General features: G+C 50.5%; 2 protein-coding genes across 2 annotated transcripts; one reads left to right on the top strand and one right to left on the bottom strand.

Moving 5' to 3' along the window:
* Positions 1-1,137: 1,137 nt before the first annotated feature.
* LOC117850085 (probable xyloglucan glycosyltransferase 7) lies at positions 1,138-5,036 on the top strand. Its single transcript, XM_034731873.2, has 5 exons — positions 1,138-2,134; positions 2,727-3,035; positions 3,130-3,420; positions 3,503-3,616; positions 4,046-5,036. Exons 1-5 carry the CDS (start codon positions 1,400-1,402, stop codon positions 4,667-4,669), a joined length of 2,073 nt encoding a protein of 690 aa, XP_034587764.1. The 5' UTR covers positions 1,138-1,399; the 3' UTR covers positions 4,670-5,036.
* Positions 5,037-6,919: 1,883 nt separating this feature from the next.
* On the bottom strand, positions 6,920-11,755 carry LOC117848864 (uncharacterized). The gene is made up of 3 exons (XM_034730433.2): positions 11,074-11,755; positions 8,073-8,260; positions 6,920-7,828 (listed from the first exon to the last, which is right to left on the bottom strand). The coding sequence occupies exons 1-3, from the start codon at positions 11,732-11,734 to the stop codon at positions 7,331-7,333; spliced, it is 1,347 nt and encodes a 448-aa protein (XP_034586324.1). The 5' UTR covers positions 11,735-11,755; the 3' UTR covers positions 6,920-7,330.
* Between the last annotated feature and the right edge of the window lie 9,079 nt (positions 11,756-20,834).

The raw sequence follows: 20,834 nt of genomic DNA, 5'->3' as shown, positions 1-20,834 counted from the left end.
ACTCTCGAATATGTTAATTGAATTAGGAAAAAAGAAACTGCTGGAGATGCTCGCTCGGCCCATGCAAATCTCTCTTCCTCCCTAAAGTGCCCATCTCAATTAGTAGATTAGAGCATTTGTTTTGGAAGGGAAACCATTTTCTTCGCTAGGAAGAACAGGTACGGTGTGTGTGCCAATCACGGCAACCCTAATCTCGGAAATCTCCGGAGGCTGCCATTTTCTGTGGATGCTAATTTTGTCCCGGCGCCCAGATTCGATCGCCCGAGGTACTCCTGCTGCTGCTGCCGTCCCGTAATCATGGGCGTTGTTAATGCAACCAAACAGGCAGCTTGTCTCCTCTCCACTCTCCAGCCCAGTGGAGCGCCGTAGATCCAATCTCGTTCCGTTCCGCCTTGTCCTTTCCGATCCTCTCCCTCCCTGCTCGCGCCTTCCCTACGCACAACAGCGCCGCATCGATCGATCCATGCCTCCGATGTCTCCACCTCGTCGTTACCAGAGATTAACGATGCTTCGTAGCCTTGATTTCGGTCAGATTTTACGGTGCTTAATTCGGTTAGGGACTGGACGCGTCTTTGACCTGACTGGTGGCGGACTGGTTTTGTGTAGTGCTAGTAGGTTACAGCCTGCAGCGGGCACAAGCAGTGAGCTGCTGACGGCGGGCGGATAATTCCTGCGAGCTGTGCCGGCGTGGGAGCCAGACCAGACTAACGGAGAGCGCCCGCCCCGGCCGCCACCGACAGCGCGCCAGGCTGCAACCGCAAGCAACGAATAGACACCGTCGTGCGAGCCCACTCGGCGGCACGCCCACGCGCGGCCGGCCAGAGACTCAGAGCCGCCCCGCCCCGCGCCCGGCAGGAACCAACCAAACCAACCGACCCAACCGCGGCCGTGCCGCGCGGTTAAGGAAAAAAAACAGCAGCCGCTTCCGGTTTCCACCGGCCGAGCAGGCAGCATCCAGCTGCTGCTGCCGCTGCTTTTAACCACTCCACTCGGTGAACTGGCGGGGTGTCTCGGGCGGGGCGGAGGGGGGAGAGAGAAAAGGGGGCGGCTTTTTTTTTTTTTGTCGACGGCGACGGTGGCGAGAGACGGGGACAGGGGGAGGAGCAGCCTGCGAATAAATAAAAGGGGGGGAGGGGGAGCTCGCCTGCTAGACCGACGTGGTGAGCTGTTCTTCCGCGCTCTCTCCCTTCTCTCTGCGTGTCTGTGTGTCTGTGCGCGGGGTATATGCTGGCTGGCCAGACGCGGTGGTGTTCGCCTTCCGGCTATTAAGGCCGTTCTTGATGCGTAGGTGAGGGAGGAGGAGAGCTCGGCTCGGCTCGTCGCTGCGCTGCGTGCCGGGTGACGGAGAGAGAGAGAGGGTCGTGGTGGTGCTTGTGGCTGTGGCTGTGGCCGTGTGCCAATGGCGCCGTCGTGGTGGGGGAGGGACGCGAGGGCCAATGGCGGCGGCGGCGGTGGCGGGACGCCTGTGGTGGTGAAGATGGAGAACCCCAACTGGTCCATCTCCGAGGTCTCCGCGTCGGAGGTGGCGGCGCCGGACTCGCCGGCGGGCGGCGGCGGGGGCAAGGCCGGCCGGGGCAAGAATGCGCGCCAGATCACATGGGTTCTGCTCCTCAAGGCGCACCGCGCCGCGGGGCGGCTCACGGGAGCGGCCTCCGCGGCGCTCGCCGTGGCGGCGGCCGCGCGACGGAGGGTGGCGGCGGGGCGGACGGACTCGGACGTGGCCCCCGGGGAGAACACGGCGCTGCGCGCGCGCTTCTACGGCTGCATCCGGGTGTTCCTCGTGCTCTCCCTGCTGCTGCTCGCCGTCGAGGTGGCGGCGTGGCTCCAGGGCTGGCACCTCGAGGTGGACGCGGGGCTCCTCGCCGTCGACGGCCTCTTCGCCGCCGCCTACGCGGGCTGGATGCGCGCCCGCCTCGACTACCTCGCGCCGCCGCTGCAGTTCCTCACCAACGCCTGCGTCGTCCTCTTCATGATCCAGAGCGTCGACCGCCTTGTACTTTGCCTCGGCTGCTTCTGGATCAGGCTCAAGGGCATCAAGCCCGTGCCGCTGGCCGCCGACAAGGAGGACGTCGAGGCCGGCGCCGAGGACTTCCCCATGGTGCTCGTGCAAATGCCCATGTGCAATGAGAGGGAGGTAAGCTCAAAGCAACGTTCAACCATCCTTCCCCTTCCATGGTTCCTTTGGTTGTGCTTGTGCGTACTCTAAGTTGGAAATTTGGGATCAAAAGTTTCGGGTAAAATTTGGGGCTTCCTAGTGATTGCTGTCTCTATTTCTAGTCAACCCAACACAATTTGGGTGGAGGAGATGCATTGGTCTGGATCTTTGACTCGTGTCTCCAATCACAATTTGGTGCTTTCTGAAGTTTAAAGTTGCTTTGGTCTTTACCTAAATTGGCACCTTGGAGCAACAGAACTTAATTGTTGCGTTACAAAGTTTAGATTTTTGCGGGTTGGTATCCGTAATTTCAGAAGCACACTTCGATTCTTGGTAACCAAATCTCAGTGCCGATGTTGGTGCCAACCAGTTAATAATTGGGAATTCTAGTGATTGAATGTCAAACTGTAGCATATATCACTGCTTCCACAAATCTGGAGCATGAGAAGAAGCTAATAAGAGATGATCCAGTTTTCTGCGGCACTGCACTTCCCAGTTTTCTGCGGCACTGCACTTCCTTTCAAACAGCTGTCCAATTCAGTTAATGACGTCTTTAATTTGGATGTTGCAGGTGTACCAGCAATCCATTGGTGCAGTTTGCAGCCTGGACTGGCCAAGGTCAAACTTCTTGGTCCAGGTGCTGGATGATTCTGATGATGCTACCACTTCAGCACTTATCAAGGAGGAAGTGGAGAAATGGCAGCGGGAGGGTGTGCGCATAATATACCGGCACCGAGTGATCAGGGATGGCTACAAGGCTGGAAACCTGAAATCAGCCATGAACTGCAGTTATGTGAAAGATTATGAGTTTGTTGTCATCTTTGATGCCGATTTCCAACCACAGCCAGATTTCCTGAAGCGCACTGTGCCCCATTTCAAGGTTTGGCTTAATTGAACAATGCTACCTGACGTACTTGACAACCAGTCCTACTAGTTAGTTATGTTTTCTGACACTTTAATTGTGCAAATTCCAGGGAAAGGACGATGTCGGGTTGGTTCAGGCAAGATGGTCTTTTGTAAACAAGGATGAGAACTTGCTGACCAGACTTCAGAACATAAACCTTTGCTTCCACTTTGAGGTGGAACAGCAGGTGAATGGGGCATTTCTCAACTTCTTTGGGTTCAATGGCACTGCGGGAGTATGGAGAATTAAGGCACTCGAGGATTCTGGAGGATGGATGGAAAGGACAACAGTGGAGGATATGGACATAGCTGTCCGAGCACATCTCAAGGGATGGAAGTTTGTCTTCCTAAATGATGTTGAGGTATTGGCACAATTTTCTCTGTTGCTTATGCAGCATATACCTTGTGTAAAGGCATGATAAACCTGTGTGACTTCTCTTTCAGTGTCAATGCGAGTTGCCAGAATCCTATGAAGCTTACAGAAAGCAGCAACACCGGTGGCACTCAGGTCCCATGCAATTGTTTAGGCTTTGCTTTGTGGACATAATCAAATCCAAGGTACGGCACTTTTTCTGTAGGCACGCTGTGAAAGCTAAAATATCTGGCAAAAGTATTAAGCTTGGCCAGTAAAATGTAGATTGTTTGCAAGGGCCCTTTTGCATTATATTGTTTGGTTTCATAGGAATAGTCACATGATGAAGTGATCTTGTGACTTGTGAGCATCAACTATATCATTGTAGCAAAAAATGAAAAACATTGAACTAGAATCTGATATTTCAGATAGTTGATATGCTAGTAGTTTCTCTGCATTTTCTTTTATGATTCATTTGAATAGTTGTTTTAATCTACCACAATTTATGAGTGTACTTGTGAATGTCTTTTTATTCCTTTTTCTTTACATTTTCGCTTTTATGTTGATGCTTGCATAGTCTATGCATGGGATTATTGGATAGCTTGCCTAATGTTGCTGCTTACTTTCTACTGCAGATTGGATTCTGGAAGAAGTTCAATCTCATATTCCTTTTCTTCCTCCTCCGGAAGCTCATCCTACCCTTCTATTCGTTCACCCTTTTCTGTGTCATCCTTCCCATGACAATGTTTGTTCCTGAAGCTGAACTCCCCGCATGGGTAGTATGCTACATTCCAGCAACAATGTCCATCCTCAACATCCTCCCAGCCCCAAAATCCTTCCCTTTCATTGTTCCATACCTTCTGTTTGAGAACACCATGTCAGTAACCAAGTTCAATGCCATGATTTCTGGCCTGTTCCAGCTTGGGAGTGCCTATGAGTGGGTTGTCACCAAGAAATCAGGTCGTTCTTCTGAGGGCGATCTTGTTGCCCTCGTTGAAAAACACTCTAAGCAACAAAGAGTGGGTTCTGCGCCCAATCTTGACGCGCTAACAAAGGAGGAGTCAAATCCTAAAAAGGACTTGAAGAAGAAGAAGCACAATAGGATCTACAGGAAGGAACTTGCACTGTCCTTCCTTCTGCTAACAGCAGCCGCCCGCAGCTTGCTGTCTGCCCAGGGCATCCATTTCTACTTCCTCCTGTTCCAAGGGGTCTCATTCTTGGTCGTCGGTCTCGACCTAATCGGCGAGCAAGTGGAGTGACAGAAAATAAAGAGTACAATGGGTTCTTTTTTTGTCTGAAGAAATCTTTCAAGCATCGAAGCGGCTCTTTGTAAAGGGAAGAGCGTCGCACTCATTGATGCGTACACGAGGAAGCTTTGGTCCCTGTTCCAGGGGGTCGAGATTCACCAGAGATACTGAAATGTGGAGCTGTAGATAGTTATAGCTTGGATTTAGCCTGTGAGATGCTTTTATTCTTTCAGGTCTCGATTCTTTTGTAAGAATATTCCTGTGCCTAGATGGGTTCTTTCTTTCTTTCTTTCTTGACAGACTTTACCTTCAAATGAAGATAATACTTGTGGTTACCATGTATTTGATCAATCAATCAATTACCATGATTATTGGGATACATGTCCTATACATAGTCCCATCCTTTTTAGAAGTGTGATACAGACAGAATTACCCACTTGTTACAGCACCATCTTGTGTTATGATAAGCTGTGATGGATACTGGTATGAGCCACAATTGGAACCTGTCGAAGCCCTGAAGAAAAGAGGGGGGGGGGGGGGGGGGGGGGGGGGGTCGTCCTTGGCCTCATCATGTGCATTTTGGCAGGGATATGCTTGTTTGTGTGATTTGCGTCCCTATCCCTGAAAAGGACAGCAATCCATGAGTGTGTCCCTCTGTTCGCAACAATCCATGTGGAAGCAGATAGGAGAATGCTAGTCACTGGGAGTAAAGCTCGTTTGGCCTGTCGCCTGATGGTGCTTGCTCTCCTAACCTTCCAATTGGCGATCTGAACATCTAGAAGTAGTAGTATTAGTTGTTGCTGTCAAGTGAGAAATACATCTGTTGGATTTTGTGAGTGATTTCCGAGGACCAGCTCCGTTGTATTTTCCTTCGTCCTTTACGAGGCCTGGCAGTTGAGTTCTGGACATGTGACTGGGGATGGTCCCATCCGTTGGAGGAAAAACCTTCGGAGTACCAGCGCAGGTTCGGTTCGGACCGACTGAACCCAGCTGTCAGTTCGGGCAGTTCCTGACGAGAGCTATAGCGTTCAGCTTCTACTACTACACAAGCTACTACTACTACTACACAAGCTTCTGAAAGCTGTAACGCTGATTGAACAGTTAGTTGGAAACAAATTAGCCCCACTTCACATCAGATCAGCTTTTAGAAACCCTAGCTTTGTCTCCTGAACAGGGGAGGATAAAGAACGGTGCCTAATGCAGGCACCGCACATGGCGCCAATGCCGCGAGGAAAGCGGGAAGGAGGACCGACCCCTCTGCACTGCAACGTAACGTCCCCATCGCGCTCGAGATCTCGGACGTAATCAGAGCACGCTCTTCTCTCTCTCTCTCTCGCCGGGTGATTGATTGATCCGCACAAACACAGGTCCTTAATTTGTCCGTAAACGAGCTCAGGTTCCCCGGAAGGCGACGCGCTATCCGCCGCGCTCGTACAGACGCGCGTGGATGCCGCCGCGCGAGACGGTACAGGCAGCCCAGCCGTGCCGAACAGCGGCCGGGTATTGACGTCTGGGAGCAGAGGTCACAGCGTGCGCCGCGGTGCCTTCTCCTTTGAGGTCGCGCGCATCTGGGCGTGTGCGCGTCCGTGTCCGTCCCATGTGCGCGACCGGCCGGCACCCGGCGCCGGCAGTCCCCTCCTCTTTATCTGTGGTTTGGCCGCTTGACTGCGGGCGCAGGGCGCCGTCGTCAGGTGCGGATTCGGTGCGTGCCGCGCACCGGCTCCCTTCGCTACGGTCCGCACGGCGCGCACATGGCCTCCATGTGTCCCTGCCGACCGGGGATCGGATAGCCGGATAGGTGAGAGACACGCGGAGCGAGGGATGCAACGGCTGCCCGCCTGGCCCGGTCGCTTCGCTCTCTGTACTCTGGGGTTCTGGACTGTGAGAGCGAGAGGCGACGCTGGTTGCCGGAATCAGCCCGGCACGCGGGCGGCCTCCGCCGAAAGCCGGAGACGGGGTGCAGCGTCGTGTGGCCCCGTCCCGTCGCTCCCTCGCCCGCCCGGGCCTCGTGCGCCCACCTGACTCTGATCGCGCGGTCTGGCCGTCCGTCACGAGAGGCGCCCGTCGGCCGCGCGGCGCGTCCCCTCGCCACTGCCCGCCGGGCCTGGCCCTGGCGCCGCAGAGACCAGGCCGCGGCATCCCAGCGCGCCGTGCCCGGAAGCTACGCAGACTGCTCGCTGCTGTATGCCGAATGAAAGAAAAAACTCTGCCGACTGAAATGTCATGGCCACAATCACGAGTACGCACTGTTACCAGTCCTCATCAGGATCAAAGATTCAGATCTCAATTATTGCATTGCATGAAACGGACCGGAGGAGCAACGAGATTCAGATGGGCAAAGCGGGTAGGTCTACACAAGGCCCAAAGGGGGAGCTCTCTATGTACAGGCTACAGAGAACGGGGGCTCAAATAATACAGACGCACTGCTCGCCGTCAAACACTAACACGAGCTGCATTGACAGACGACGCTTATCATTACGATCCCGCATCTAGGGTATCCGAGACCGGGCTACTCCTTGGATTCATTACTTCCGGGCTCTAATAATAACAAAGCAATGATCCTTGGATTGGATGTGATCCCGGCCCTACTCCAGCATGTGGTTGCGGGAGTGTCGGATCAGAGAGATGATTGCGCACCAGGACCAGATTTTTTAGCTAACCTGGTCCACTTGGCTACTGCCCATGCCTTTTATTCGCATCCTCGTCCTCGTCATCTTCCAGGTCACTGAAGGACACGTCTTCCTCCCGCCCTAATGAAGTTCTGCTGCCTGCCGCACCGACCTCCTCTTCGGTAGGATCATCATCAGGCCACTCGTCAACTTCATCTTCGTCAATTTCAAAGCGAAGCTTGGACTGGACGGGTGGAGTCTTGCCCTCGTTTTTCACTGCCAGCTCTTCCTCAATCACTGACTTGTCAACTATTTCCACTTCAGTGGTTGAAATCGGGAATTTTTCAGACTCGATTTCTGGCGTGATATCTGAAGTGGGTTCCTCAAACGATGAAATCTCTGATGTACCAGCTTTATCTTGGATGCTTGAAGGTTGAATCACCTTCTCCTCAGCAGGAGCAGTGGACAAATTCGTGTTCTCTGATGTTTCAACAGTAAACTTGGATACCCTCTTATTCTGAGCCTGTAAACTTTGCAACAATTGCTCCCTTGCTTCTAGGATCTGTGTGGATAAGAAGGTATAAAGGTCTAATGTATACACAAGTGGAATTTAAAAAATCATAGCCCCCAAAAAATAAAGCTAAGGAAAGAAGCAAGCTGGTATTCTACAGAGTGCACAAAAAGGCTGCAATTGCAAGCCAAGCTATCCATTGCAATGCGCATAGCGTAGAAACCCGTAGCTGATTTAAGAGAAAAAATACATTGGGCCACAACAGATATATACTGTGGATGATCTAGGATATTACCTGTGGAGTTGAAAGAAGTTCAGCATCTTGCTTACTGAGCTTTGAGTGCAAAAGAACAAAGTAGATCTTCCAGAAACATGCTTCAGTCATATCAGTAGAGCAAATCTGAACCTTTAAATCTGATAAGCCTAGGACAAGGTGCTCTACAGATAATGCGTGCACATATTGAGCATCCGACAGTTCAAAATCTAGAAAAGCAATAGAAACTATGTTAAGATACAAGAACGCAATGACGGAAATCTTTGAGGTCTATTTCACATAATGTGATGGCACTTTTAAAAAGACAAGACATAGCTGATCACCATTAAAGGATTAACGGCAAAAGGAAAGTATGAGTATACAGGCAAAAGCAGAGCATGAATTATTCATTCCAGAAGTAAATGCAAATAAATGTCAAAACAAGAGGACCACGGGGCAACTTAAATAGTTAAGTTGAGCATTCTTGCAGCAGGGAGTAAACATGTATGATTTGTCGACAAAGGCAGTAGGAAAAATGGCAAATGTTATGGCATAGAATATGATCATGTGATCAATGAAACACAAAACATACAAACAACCAACAAACTTGTTGAATGGTAATCACAGGATATAATATTACAGATTATGCTGCAGGGTATAAAATCATAAGTCCATTATATTTTATACTATTTTCCACCCATGATGATATGATTCAGTGATTCACAACCCTGAATTAAGGAAGCTGTAATTCCCATTGTCAGACGAACTATTCAGAAAAAGTGCTGTTTATCATATAGCCACAGGGATCTTGGCAGTTGGCACCAAAGAATGATTAAGAAATTGGTTTTATTTTAAGATCGGGTTATTAACACAAAAAAAGAGAATTCATTAGCTCAGGACATGCAGATTACAGGTGCACTGTATATATAGATTCCATGAATAATATTGTCTTTCAACTTTCAGGCTGCTGCGCAAGCTAAAGTAGCAAAATATAGGCTACCAGGTATGGACCAACAATTTCATTCAGAAAAGGTATTGACCAGCAAGCAGTATAGGTAACAGAATAACACCCGAAGCAAATATAATGATATTCCAGATTTCAGAGTAGTAGGCTTGGTCCATTTTACTAATTGCACAGAACTAAACCAGTTGAATGATTCAACTGGTTCTAAATCATGAGAATTAAATGATATATCGCCAATCAATGCTTCTCAGGTAAAAGCAAACAATACCAAAGATACAAAAGACTCAATTCTGTGGCCTTGTAACAGAAATACAACACAAGGAATTCTGCCAAAATCGGCTCAACAGTACCGGTAATTAAAATCAAGAATACAGCAGTGTTCATCTAGTTGTAAGCAAAAAACTAATGGGAAACAGATGCATTATCACAAAAATTTCCAAAGGTTCAACACTTAAGAAACCAAAGGCCCGGTAAGTTAGAACGGTAAAATATAATGTGCAAGCTCCAGAACAACAGGAAGGGTTCAGTTCCACCCCAACTATGGCTTCAGCATTAATGCTAGAAAACTTCAAAATCATCATCATCATAAGTCATTCAGACTATTCCTAGAAGTGTGAAGTATGGCCCATAGAGACAGAAGCAGCCTCCAGTACAAGAGCCTTTACAGTAACATCCAGAAGTTCAAACAAAACTAAATTAAACTAAACGATTCAACTTTCGTGTGGAATCCAACAACATATGATTTGGTCACTAATCTGTACTCTTTGCCAAGCAACATTCAAGAATGTGATCACAGGATCAATACAGGTCAGCATAACGTGTACTGTTTCCCACACATGTTGATATAGTGAAAAGAACTGTGCTGTAAATCCATTATATTATTTACTATTTCCATCCATGATGGTATGTTTTGCGATCCTGAATTGCAAAGGAAGCTGTAATTCACATTATATTTTTTACTATTTTCCATCCATGATGATATGGTTCGAAATCCTGAATTTCAAAGGAAGCTGTAATTCCCATTGTTAGACGAAATATTCAGAAAATGTGCTGTTTCAAGCATATGGTCACAGGGATCTTTGCACCAAAGGAAACCATTTTTAAACCAATTGAGAATGATTAATACATCAGTTTTATTTAAAAAATCAATTATTAACACACAAACCACAATTCACTACCTTAGAACTCTGCAGATTACAGGGTGTACTGTGAACACAAATTCCATGCATAATATCATCTTTCAACTTTCAGGCTGATGTGCAAGCTAAGTAGCAAAATATAGGCTAGCAAGTACAGGCCAACTACTAGTATAGGTGACACCAGAAGCAAATATAATGATATTCCAGATCTAAGAACAATAGGCTTGATCTATATCACTAATTGAATAAAACTAAACAATTTATGTGATTCAGAGCATTCTAAAACATGAGAACTGAATGATATATTACCAATCAATGCTTCTCAGGTTAAAGCAAACAATATCAAAGATACAACTAAACTCTGTGGTTTGATAACAGAAATATTACAAAGAATCTTGCCAAAACTGCTTTAAAAGTACCAGTAACCAGTGTTCACCTAATCGTAAGCAAAAACTAATGGAAAATATGCATTGAGACAGAAGAAGCCTCCAATCCAACAGCCTCTCTTTCACAGTAACGTCCAAAATCCAAGCAACACTAATCAAAATAAATGACTTGATTTCAGTGCGGAATCTAACAACATATGATTTGTGCAATAATCAGTACTCTTTGTCAAGCAACATTCGCAAAAGTAATCGCAGGATCAATACAGGTCAGCATAACTTGTACTGTTTCCCACACGTGTTGATAGAGTGAATAGTAGTAACAATCCACTCCCCTTAAATGCTTGAGTTAATAAAACACAGTCTAGCAATTTTAATCAAACACGCTAAAATTAATATAGGGAAAGCACTCCATTTCAGTTATCCCCCTCCAATTGCTTCTCCTCCCCACCAATCTCAACCAAATACGCTAACTTTAATATAGGAAAGGCACTCCATTTACCCAAATTCGTAGAAATTTCGAAATGAAACACCACTAAAAAGGCACGAACAGTTACCATCGGCGTAGCGCTCGCTGATGAAGAGGGGGAAATCGAGCCATGTCTCCGGCCGCGTGGAGATGTGCCTAACGAACACCACCACCTCCTCGGTGACGCCGGGCACGGGCTCCCCCTCGTTGGCCTCCCCCTGCCCGAACGGCAGGAGCGACGAGGCGATCTTGGAGATCTCGGCGACGGCCAGGTTGTTCTGCAGCATCGAGAAGCCGCTCCTCACCCTCCCGCCGATCTCCGCCAGGTCGCTCCGGATCCCGGCGATCCGCGGGGACAGCGCCGCGGCCTCCTCCCCGTCCCCGACCTCATCATCCTCTCCCCCCTCCGCCGGAGCCGCGGCGCCGGCGCGCGGGGTCGAGGCCTCCGGCGGCGTCGGGGGCGGCGCGAGGAACGACGCGACGCCCCAGAGGCGGCGGGTGAGGGTCTCGGTGAGCTCGGAGATGTCGTCCTTGACGCCGCGGCTCGGCGTGCCGGGCTGCTCGGGCTCCTCCGCGCCGGGGGGCCCCGGGTCAGGGCCGCCGCCGCGCGGCGAGGACTCCTCCTCCACCGGCACCGCCCCGCTCCCGGCGGCGGAGGCGTGCTCGGACTCCGGCTCGTCGGCGTCGGAGTCGGGCTCCCCGCGCGGCGAGGAGAGGGTGGCCGCGATGGAGCGCGCGAGCCACGACATGGTGCGTGCGTGCGGTGCGGGGGGACACTGGTGTGGTGGGTCGGCCGGTCAGGGAAGGATCGGAGTCGCGACTGAGGCTGAGCTGATCAAGAAGCAACGGCGGCGGTTGGTCCGAGTCGGAGACGGCCTCCCCATCCCATCATCAGATGCCTCTCTCGATCTCGATCAAAATAAATCATCCCTCTTAACTCTCCCCTGATCTCCCTCAAAATAAATCCTCTCATGAATGCCAGGCGCGGACGGGCAGGCTGACGTACGGGGTACGCCACGCGAAACCGAATCGAACAGGCCTCCCCCATCCAGCTAGGCACCCGCCAAAATTTCCCCCCAAATCTTTAAACGCGCCTCTCTCCCCCAGATTCAAGAAGCTCTCTTCCCCCCTCCGCCGCCTTCCACTTCTTGCCCTAATCCTCCCCACTTCCCCAGATCTTTGCCCTAAGGCGAGCCCACCATGCCTCCTCCGCCGCAGCCCGGCGACCCCGCCGCGTCCACCCTCGCGGACGACGGGCTCGTCGCTTTCCTCCGCATGAAGCTCGCCGGCGAGGCCCTCCCCGCCGCCGCCGGGACGCATTTCCACGACTGCGACATCTACGCCGCCGATCCAGCCACGCTCACGGCGGGGTACCGGCCGGCCCCGGTGAGGAAGGGCGAGGGCGGCTCCTGGTTCTTTTTCACCCACGTGAGGCCCAAGAGCAGCAGCGACAGCCGCAAGAAGCGCGTGGTCGGCGGCGGCGCGGGCACGTGGCACTCGGAGCGCGCTCCGCGGGCCGTGCTCGACGGCGAGGGCAACTGCGTCGGCCACAGCCAGTACTTCTCGTACAAGCGCAAAAACGGCAAGAACAGCAGCGAGAGGACCGACTGGTACATGGTGGAGTTCACCGAGGGCCAGGAAGGGGATCACGAGCGCATCCACGGCGGCGAGCCCGTGCTGGTTCTTTGCAAGATCTACAGGGCTCACTCCGGCTCAAGATCATCATCATCATCCTCGCGATCGGTGCGCAAGAGGAAGGCCACGGAGGAGCACGCCGACGCGTCCTCCGCTCCCGTGAAGGCAAAGCGGCGACTTTTCAATTCCTCTGCTCCAACACTGCTGCCCGCGTCACAGGAACAGGTCAGCTCCAGAGTCACAATGGTCACGTCTCGATTGGAATCGCAGGGCGAGGCTGCAATGTTCGAACAAGAGGATTGTCATGGCGAGCTCGGTGATGCATTGGATCAACTCATCTTCTGGGCATCGCAGAGTAATGCATCAGATTATCTCAAGCTCTCTCCCAATCCAGAGGCGTCACAGGAACAGGTCAGCTCCAGGGTCACGATGGCCAGTAATACATTGGATGGACTCATCTTCTGGGCATCGCAGAGCAAGATGGACAGTACATCAGATTATCTCAAGTTCTCTCCCAATCCAGACGTGTCGGCGTCGCAGAGCAAGACAAGCACTACACGTCCTAGCTTGTTCATGTCCGAAACAGAGATGTCTCAGGGTAACATCGGTGGTACATTGGATGATATCATATTCAGACCCGAACCAGAGCCGTTGCAGGGTATGATCGGCAGCCCAGCAGATTATCTCAAGTTACCTCCCGAACCAGGGGCAGCGCAGAACATGGTAAGCACTAAATCTCCCAGCCTTTTTATGTCTGAATCAGAGACGACGTTTCAGGGCAAGATCAGCAGCCCATCGGATTATCTCAGATTCTGGTCTGAACCAGAAGCATCGCAGGGTACGATCGACAGCCCATCAGATCATCTCAAGTTCAATCCCGAACCAGAGGCAGCGCAGAACATGGTAAGCACTAAATCTCCCAGCCTTTTTATGTCTGAATCAGAGACGACGTTTCAGGGCAAGATCAGCAGCTCATCGGATTATCTCAGATTCTGGTCTGAACCAGAAGCATCGCAGGGTACGATCGACAGCCCATCAGATCATCTCAAGTTCAATCCCGAACCAGAGGCAGCACAAAACAATACAAACACTACACCTCCCAGCTTGTCCATATCTGAACCAGAGACGACTCAGGGCAAGATTGGCAGTACATCAGATTTTCTCAGATTCTGGCCTGAACCAGAGGCAACGCAGAAGATCGGCGGTACATCAGATTATCTCAAGTTCTTGCCCGGAACAGAGGCATTGCAGAAGGCAAGCACTACACCCAGCCAGTTGATGTTCGAGCCAGAGGTGCAGGTGCCGCAGGGTGAGAGTGAGACAGCAACATTCAACTGGGGCCAGATGACTGGCAATTGCGCCGCTCCTGCACCTTCACATTGCTATGGGATGACTGATTTAGACGACAGCTACTGGAGAGGCAACAACAACAACATGGTATCTTGCTGCCATGGTGTGGGATGTTTTGTTGGAGCGCCACCCACCTTATGCAGCACCGCAAGAATTCCAATCAACCCAAGCGTTTGCGGCGGTCCAGCTCTTTGGAGCTGCTAATCTGAGAGGGCAGAGGAGCCGTGTGCGCTGTGCAGTGAGGACGGATTGTAGTACGGAGCATTCTCTTCATTTATTTTTTCAGCTGTCCAAAGCATATGTATAGGTTTTGTTTGTTTTTCCCCGTCCATCATCATACAATGAAGTTGTAACACCAATGCAATTGACATATGTCTCTTTCAATATGTTATAGTATCTGTATCTATACTTATTGAACTCTAATTTGTATTTTTCCCCATCTTTGTGTGATAGTTCTAGACCATTAAAATTTGGTCCCATAAAACCTGGTGGTATATACAAACTAGCAAGATGCCCCGTGCAAATAGCGCGGCTAATTTTGTACCTTTTTAACATCAGAATTTCTTAATTATATATTAATAGACATATAATAAATCATACCTACTGGCTGATATATAATTTTGCAATCAAATTCAATTTAACATTTACTCAAATCATGTCATCACCCACCAGCTGCCACGATCATGAACATTGCAGGGGGCTTCAGTATAGTACCTTGTTGATACATGGATGCCTTGCGTAAATCTTTTCGTTGTGTTCACTGAATGTTACTTGGGATGTTATACTTGATGAAGAATTCTCCATCGTTGACTTCGTAGATATACGCTAAGCTGCTAAGGCTAAGCATTGCATGAGCCTGGATGGATTAAAATCGACATGTTGGCTGATTGGATTTAACATTTTTGTTTTCTGTTGAAACCATAGAAATCAATCAGATGATAGATCTATAACGATGTCTATTGTTTAGACAGGAGTTCCTGCCATGACTTCTGTGCACGCATGTGTTCATCCGGGTTCTCTGCTTTTTTCTAGGAGGCTATTCCTTATGAGCCACTAAAAAAGTTCACAATTCCTTATGTGCCATTAAAAAAGTTTTGTTTCCTTTCCAACCATCGTATCAATTTTTTGGATACCTCGGTGCCACTGCCGTCCATTACCGTCAGCTCTGTTGCCGACCTAAAATAGGCGCCCAGCCTCTCGAGCGCGAGGACTGGCAGAGCCAAGGAGGCACACCAACCTTAAATAGGCGCCCAGCCCCTAAGCGCGAGGACTAGCGGAGCCACGGAGCCACGCCGACCTGAAATTAACACCCAGCTCCCGTGCGTGAGGACTGGTGTAGCCACGGAGGCACGCCGTGAGACTTAACAGAAAAACTCGCGGATTCCGTCCATCGCTTGCGTCGTAACAGGGGACCCGCGGATTCCGTCAATAGGTTTACGCCGTCAACGCCTTCAAAAGCTGAAGAGGTCGGCTGGGTGGCCGAAAGCACGCTGAGTCGTCTGTGGCGCCCAGCTCCCTGAGCCTGGGAGTCGGACGAGACACGGAAGCATGCCAAGTCGCCTCACGCACCCAACCTCGAGCCTGGGAGGTCGGTCGGGTGGCAGGAAGCACGCCAAGTCGTCTGTGGCGCCCAGCCCCCCAGCCTGGGAGCTGGACGAGTCGCGGAAGCATGCCAAGTCGCCTCCCGCACCAGCCCCCGAGCCTGGGAGGTCGGCCAGGTGGCAGGAGGCACGCCGAGTAGTTTCTGAGGTAAAAGTGGAATGCAAACATTATGTAGCATACTATAGAACATTTAATAATTGAATAACTTAGAGTTTTATTCGGCGTATAAATAAATCCTTGCTCGTCCTGCTCTTGTGGGCCATGTAATTTCCTTGGGTAGTTAGCCTGTTACATTTAAGCATCTAGCCTTGCTTAGCCGGCAGTCTGCTGAGAGCGAATCTCGAGCTTGTAGACGGGGCATCACAAGATGAGTCGAGGTTTCAAGGATTAAAGCGTGTGCTACCCAAGTACTTTAGCAATTATTAAGAGAGCCGGACAAGCCGCAAAGAAGTTGGAACTGTGTGGAAAAGCAAAGAGCGTGCGCTGGGCACTCATAGGGTGCAACCTCCGACTGCCCGTGTAGTGGACGGACCAAGCTGTATAAGCAGTCGGAGGTGTGACTAGGGTGGTTGGCGAAAGTCACGGAGACATAGGAGAATTGAGTCATGTGAAGATATACGGAAGCAATGAATATATGACTTAGCTTGGTTTGTGGCCGAGTCAAAGAATGCGCCAAGTCGGCTGAAGGCTTGACGAAGGAGACCACCATGGAGTGCACCAAGAATGTCATGGCGCTTCTGAAGATGCACTTCCCCTGGCTGGCCGTGGAGTGCGTCGAAATGGACATTGCCGAGGACTTTGATGATGGTAACCTCGCGGAGCTCGCCGAGCAATATCAACAAGCCGCGGAGGACGTAGTTAAGGAACTGGACCTGTAATGAAAAACTGTAAAATGTATCTGAGGGATACGGGTACCCACGGGTCCCCACCGACCAGGATACTGGTCGGCCCTGACAGATAGGCCCGCCCGACCATGCCGTGCGGGCCAAGGTGTGAAGTTCCGTGAAGCACAAGCTCGGAGGCCGGGCGAACCGATTTTGCTAGGATATCACGGGATACTTGTTGTAAACCGACTCAGATTGATTTCCTTGTAACAACCGACTAGGATTAGATTCTATCCGACTTGTAACCCTAGGTCGTCGGCCTATATAAGGCGGCTAGGGGCACCCCCTGAGGGTAAGGCACCTCAACGTACCTCAACTCATCCCACCTCACGTTAACTCTTCGCACCTGCGATCAGCAATACAATCCACCAGAACACAGGACATATGGTATTACTCTCCGGAGGCCCGAACCTGTCTAAACCTTGCGTCTCTGTGTTACCATTCGAGTTCTTAGTCTTACGATCTCCCCCGCCTACAAATCTATCACCTGGGTAACACCTTGGTGGACTGCCGGTCACCAAATCCGACAGTATCAATCTGTGCCGTGGGGCAAGAAAACTTGTTGATTAACTCATGTAAAGGCAACTCCTTCCCTCTCGTGGTATGTTTGACAAGACACCGTGTGGCCTAGGCCTGTAGCCGCTAAGCGCCTAGCCTTGCCTGGCCAACACTCTGCTAAGAGCGGATCTCGAGCTCGTAGAGGGGGTGAACGCAAGGTTGTCTAGGTTTCGCATGCTAGGACGTTGTCCACACGAATTGTTCGTACAACCTTAAGAGGGGTAGGAAAAAAGTTGGGACTCGGAGGTCAGCGCGTAGCGGGGGAAGCCCCCGAGCGTAAAGGTGAGGGTGTGGTCTGTCGAACAGGTCGGACAGCCCCCGAGCGTGATTAAGAGCTCGGATAAGAAAGCGAAAAGGTAGTAAGTACACAAAGAACCTCTGAGGTTTTATTTATTCAATATAAAAATTTAAGGAGAATACGTAGATTTTAGGTCCAAAGGGTAGAAGCGCCGCAGGTGTTCGATGTTCGCCACAGTCCGAAAACTAGGTGGGTTCGGGTGGGTCGTCAGATTGGATCTGGAAAGACTGCACGAGTTTTTCGAAAAACACGGCAACCGAGTTCTTGATGCTAAAAGGGGCACAGGGAGAGCCCTGCGCCAATCTTCCGGGACGTAGTGCCACCTCGGAGAGGTTGATGTACTCAGCAATGGTGTTGCTGATGCGATCTAGCTCCGCGATTAGATCGGAGGGTGTGGGTAGACGGATTGCCGCGAGGATTCGCGGGATCCTCTCTGAGAGAGAGAGAGAGATCGCTGACCTGCTGGGCGAGTGGTACGATGATCCTCGGGTGAAGAGCTTGCTCCGTCGATACAGATCTGACGGATGCCGAGCTAGCGGCGGACACAGAGTCGGCGATGGAGGTGGTGGAGTCGGAGTCCACCAGCATGCTCCCAAAGCTAGATCGGATTGGCGAGGAAGTCTTTCATGCTCTCGGGGAAGATGACGCCGTGGCAGGATACCATCAAGCTCGCTGGGGAGGATCTCACGATCACCCCTACCTGGCGCACCAATTGTGGTATTTAGTGATCGGCAGTCCTCCAGCAAGTTACCCAAGTGGTAGATTTGTAAGCGGGGGAGATCGCAAGATCTAAGAACTCGAATGGTAACACAGAGACGTTTAGACAGGTTCGGGCCTCTAGAGAGTAATACCCTACGTCTTGTGTTCTGGTGGATTGTATTGCTGATCGCAAGTGCGAAGAGTTAACGTTGGGTTGAGTTGAGGTACCCTCGGGGTGTCCCTGGCCGCCTTATATAGGCTGATGACCTAGGGTTACAAATTGGATAGGATATAATCGTAATCGGTTGTTACATGAAAAGCAATCTGAGTTGGTTTACAATAAGTATCCCATGATATCCGGATTGAATTTGTTTTACCCAACCTCCAAATTTGTGCACCACGCGTTTTCATGCCTTGCCCGCACGTCATGGTTGGACGAGATCCACTTGTTAGGCCGGCCAGTATCTTGTTCGGTGGAGATCCGGGGTACACTTATCCTCGAGTTGTTTTGCTGACCTTCCATCGTTTCATTTCAGGCACTCAGTATGCCGCTTCGTCTTGCTTGATACCCCTCTTACAGCTTTGGGCCCATCTGTAAGCCTCGACCTTGAGCTGCTGCCCCTCATCACACAGTCGCTGGCGCGGTCGGGTTCTGGAGGCAGAGGGCTACACAGCTCCACGCGCGCAGGGTGCCGAGGGAGACCTGCTGCAGCCTGCAGCAGAAGTGGCAGCGCGCCCTCGTCGGTCGTCGCGGAACCACGGGAGGAGGTCCGGGAATGCGGCTAGGTTCCGGAGCACCCCAACCGCCGTGGCCTGGGTGGCGGATGTCCTGCCCGTGCAGGCAACGAGTAGCGCCGCCACCCCGCCCGGCCCGCCGCACGTGGGCACGGTTGCCGCGGCGTCCCACGACGCGACCGTGAGCGGGAGCAGCGCCGCCCGCAAGTGTGCTCTGCGCCGGCAGCCCTGCACCGCCGGACTCTAGCACGCGCAGAGGTGGGGCACAAGTTGCACAACGACGGCGGACTCCTGCGAGTCTGCAACACCGGGAATTGGCACGCTGTGTCCGAGGACACGAAAACGGCAAGCACGGGGATAGCCCACTCGCGGGAGGACGGGAGGAGTCGAGCCGCGCCGCCAGCGGGAACACGGCGCTGGCGAGGGCGGCCGACAGCGCAGCGAGCGAAGTTGGACGGCCGGCCGGGGTCCCCGAACTCCGGAGGCTGAGCCCAAGATGAAGAAGAGTGCAGGCCGGAGCGATGAGCGGCGTCAGCTAGACGAAATCATGCGAGACTGAGAGAAGAGAAGCGGAATAGAAGGCCAAAATGGACATTTCGGCACGCCGTGAGCTCCCGTTCCCACTGAACTGGACAGCAGTGGCACTGAGGTCTAAACAAAATTTAACTGATGGCACGAATGGTGTCAGAATTTTTCTAATGGTACATATGGAATTACAAACTTTTTTAGAGGTGCGTAAAGAATTGCCTCTTTTTCTAGACAACAAAACCACCTAATCCTCGTTTTAGTTCTCTTACTGACTTCGATGGCAACAATCAGGATACATCATTCCTCTCTTTTTCGGTCACATAAAAGAAATTAGCTCTTGGCATCATATGGTAGATGGAAAGACGTGTTTTACTAAAGTAAGAATAATTGCTTGGTTTCAATTCGAACGTAATTCAAATATAATTTAATTATTGATCCCAAATTAACTATCTGTTCTGCTTGTTGATTTGGATTGAAATTGAAGGGTCCATGTCTAGCTCCTTTTTTTCAATTCCCAAATTAATTGTTTATTAATCTTATTGGACATGGATTCTAAGTTTATCTAGACCGTTAGATCATCATAAAAATCAATTGTACGTATTTTTTTAATTAATGTGGTAATTTCTATATCCTCTCAGCAAACGTGGTGCTTTTTTAACACTATTGTATTAAGATAATAGATTAAAATTCACTAAATTAACCTGCTTTCGAAGCTTATCTGAATTTTATAGAAGCAAAATATTTCCAAAAGTCATGATAAAACGACTAAGTATTCCTCACATGGAATGCAGCAATTTGTAATATTATTTCCCATCATAAGTTACATAATTTATTATTCAAAAAAAATTTGCCCGCCTGCCGTGTGGATCGCGACCTGTCGGAACAAGGCAGGCCCGACACTTATCAGCACTTATCTGCCCGTGCCTGTGTGCGTGTCTTCGTCCTATGATCACGTCCCAATCGAAGAATTCTCCAGTCTAAAAGTCAAATCCCCCATTCCTATTTTAAGCTATCTGAAAGTGCTGAAACAGTAAAAGGTTTGGGTCAGGAGTCAGGAGCCTACCAACAATACGGACGAACTCAACCCGGCTATCGCTTAATGCGTTCCAAAAAAAAGTAACAGAAAAATGACGCGCTGCAACGCTTTGGTGTTTTTCCTTGTCCAGACAAAGCAGGGCAGCCAGACCAGGCATGTGAAGTTGCAGAATCGGTTTTGGCGTGCGTGAAGCAGTAGCCAAGTTGTTGGGTTCTGATGATGCATGGCAGTGATTATCCCTCGCAGGTCCGTATTCAACGATCGACGATCTTGATTTGCCTGGGCAGATGCGAATCGCAATCTCTCACGATCAAAGGAAGTGAGGGGAAGAAAAGATAAGAGCGGGACAGAAAGGTGCCCCCAAGATTGCACATTCTCTTCTTTCGGTAAAGAAGAACAGAAAAGGAGTTGACAACCTGTAGATTTCGTGCTGCAAATGGCAAGGCCAAGTTAAATTCGAATTGCGATTTGGGCAGGGAAGCGCATGCTAAACGTTTTGAGTGTTGCCAAGGTTTTGTTCCAAT

This window comes from Setaria viridis, chromosome 3 (assembly GCF_005286985.2).
Source record: "Setaria viridis chromosome 3, Setaria_viridis_v4.0, whole genome shotgun sequence".
Classification (NCBI taxonomy): Eukaryota; Viridiplantae; Streptophyta; class Magnoliopsida; order Poales; family Poaceae; genus Setaria; species Setaria viridis.
This window is presented reverse-complemented; position numbering and strand designations above follow the sequence as displayed.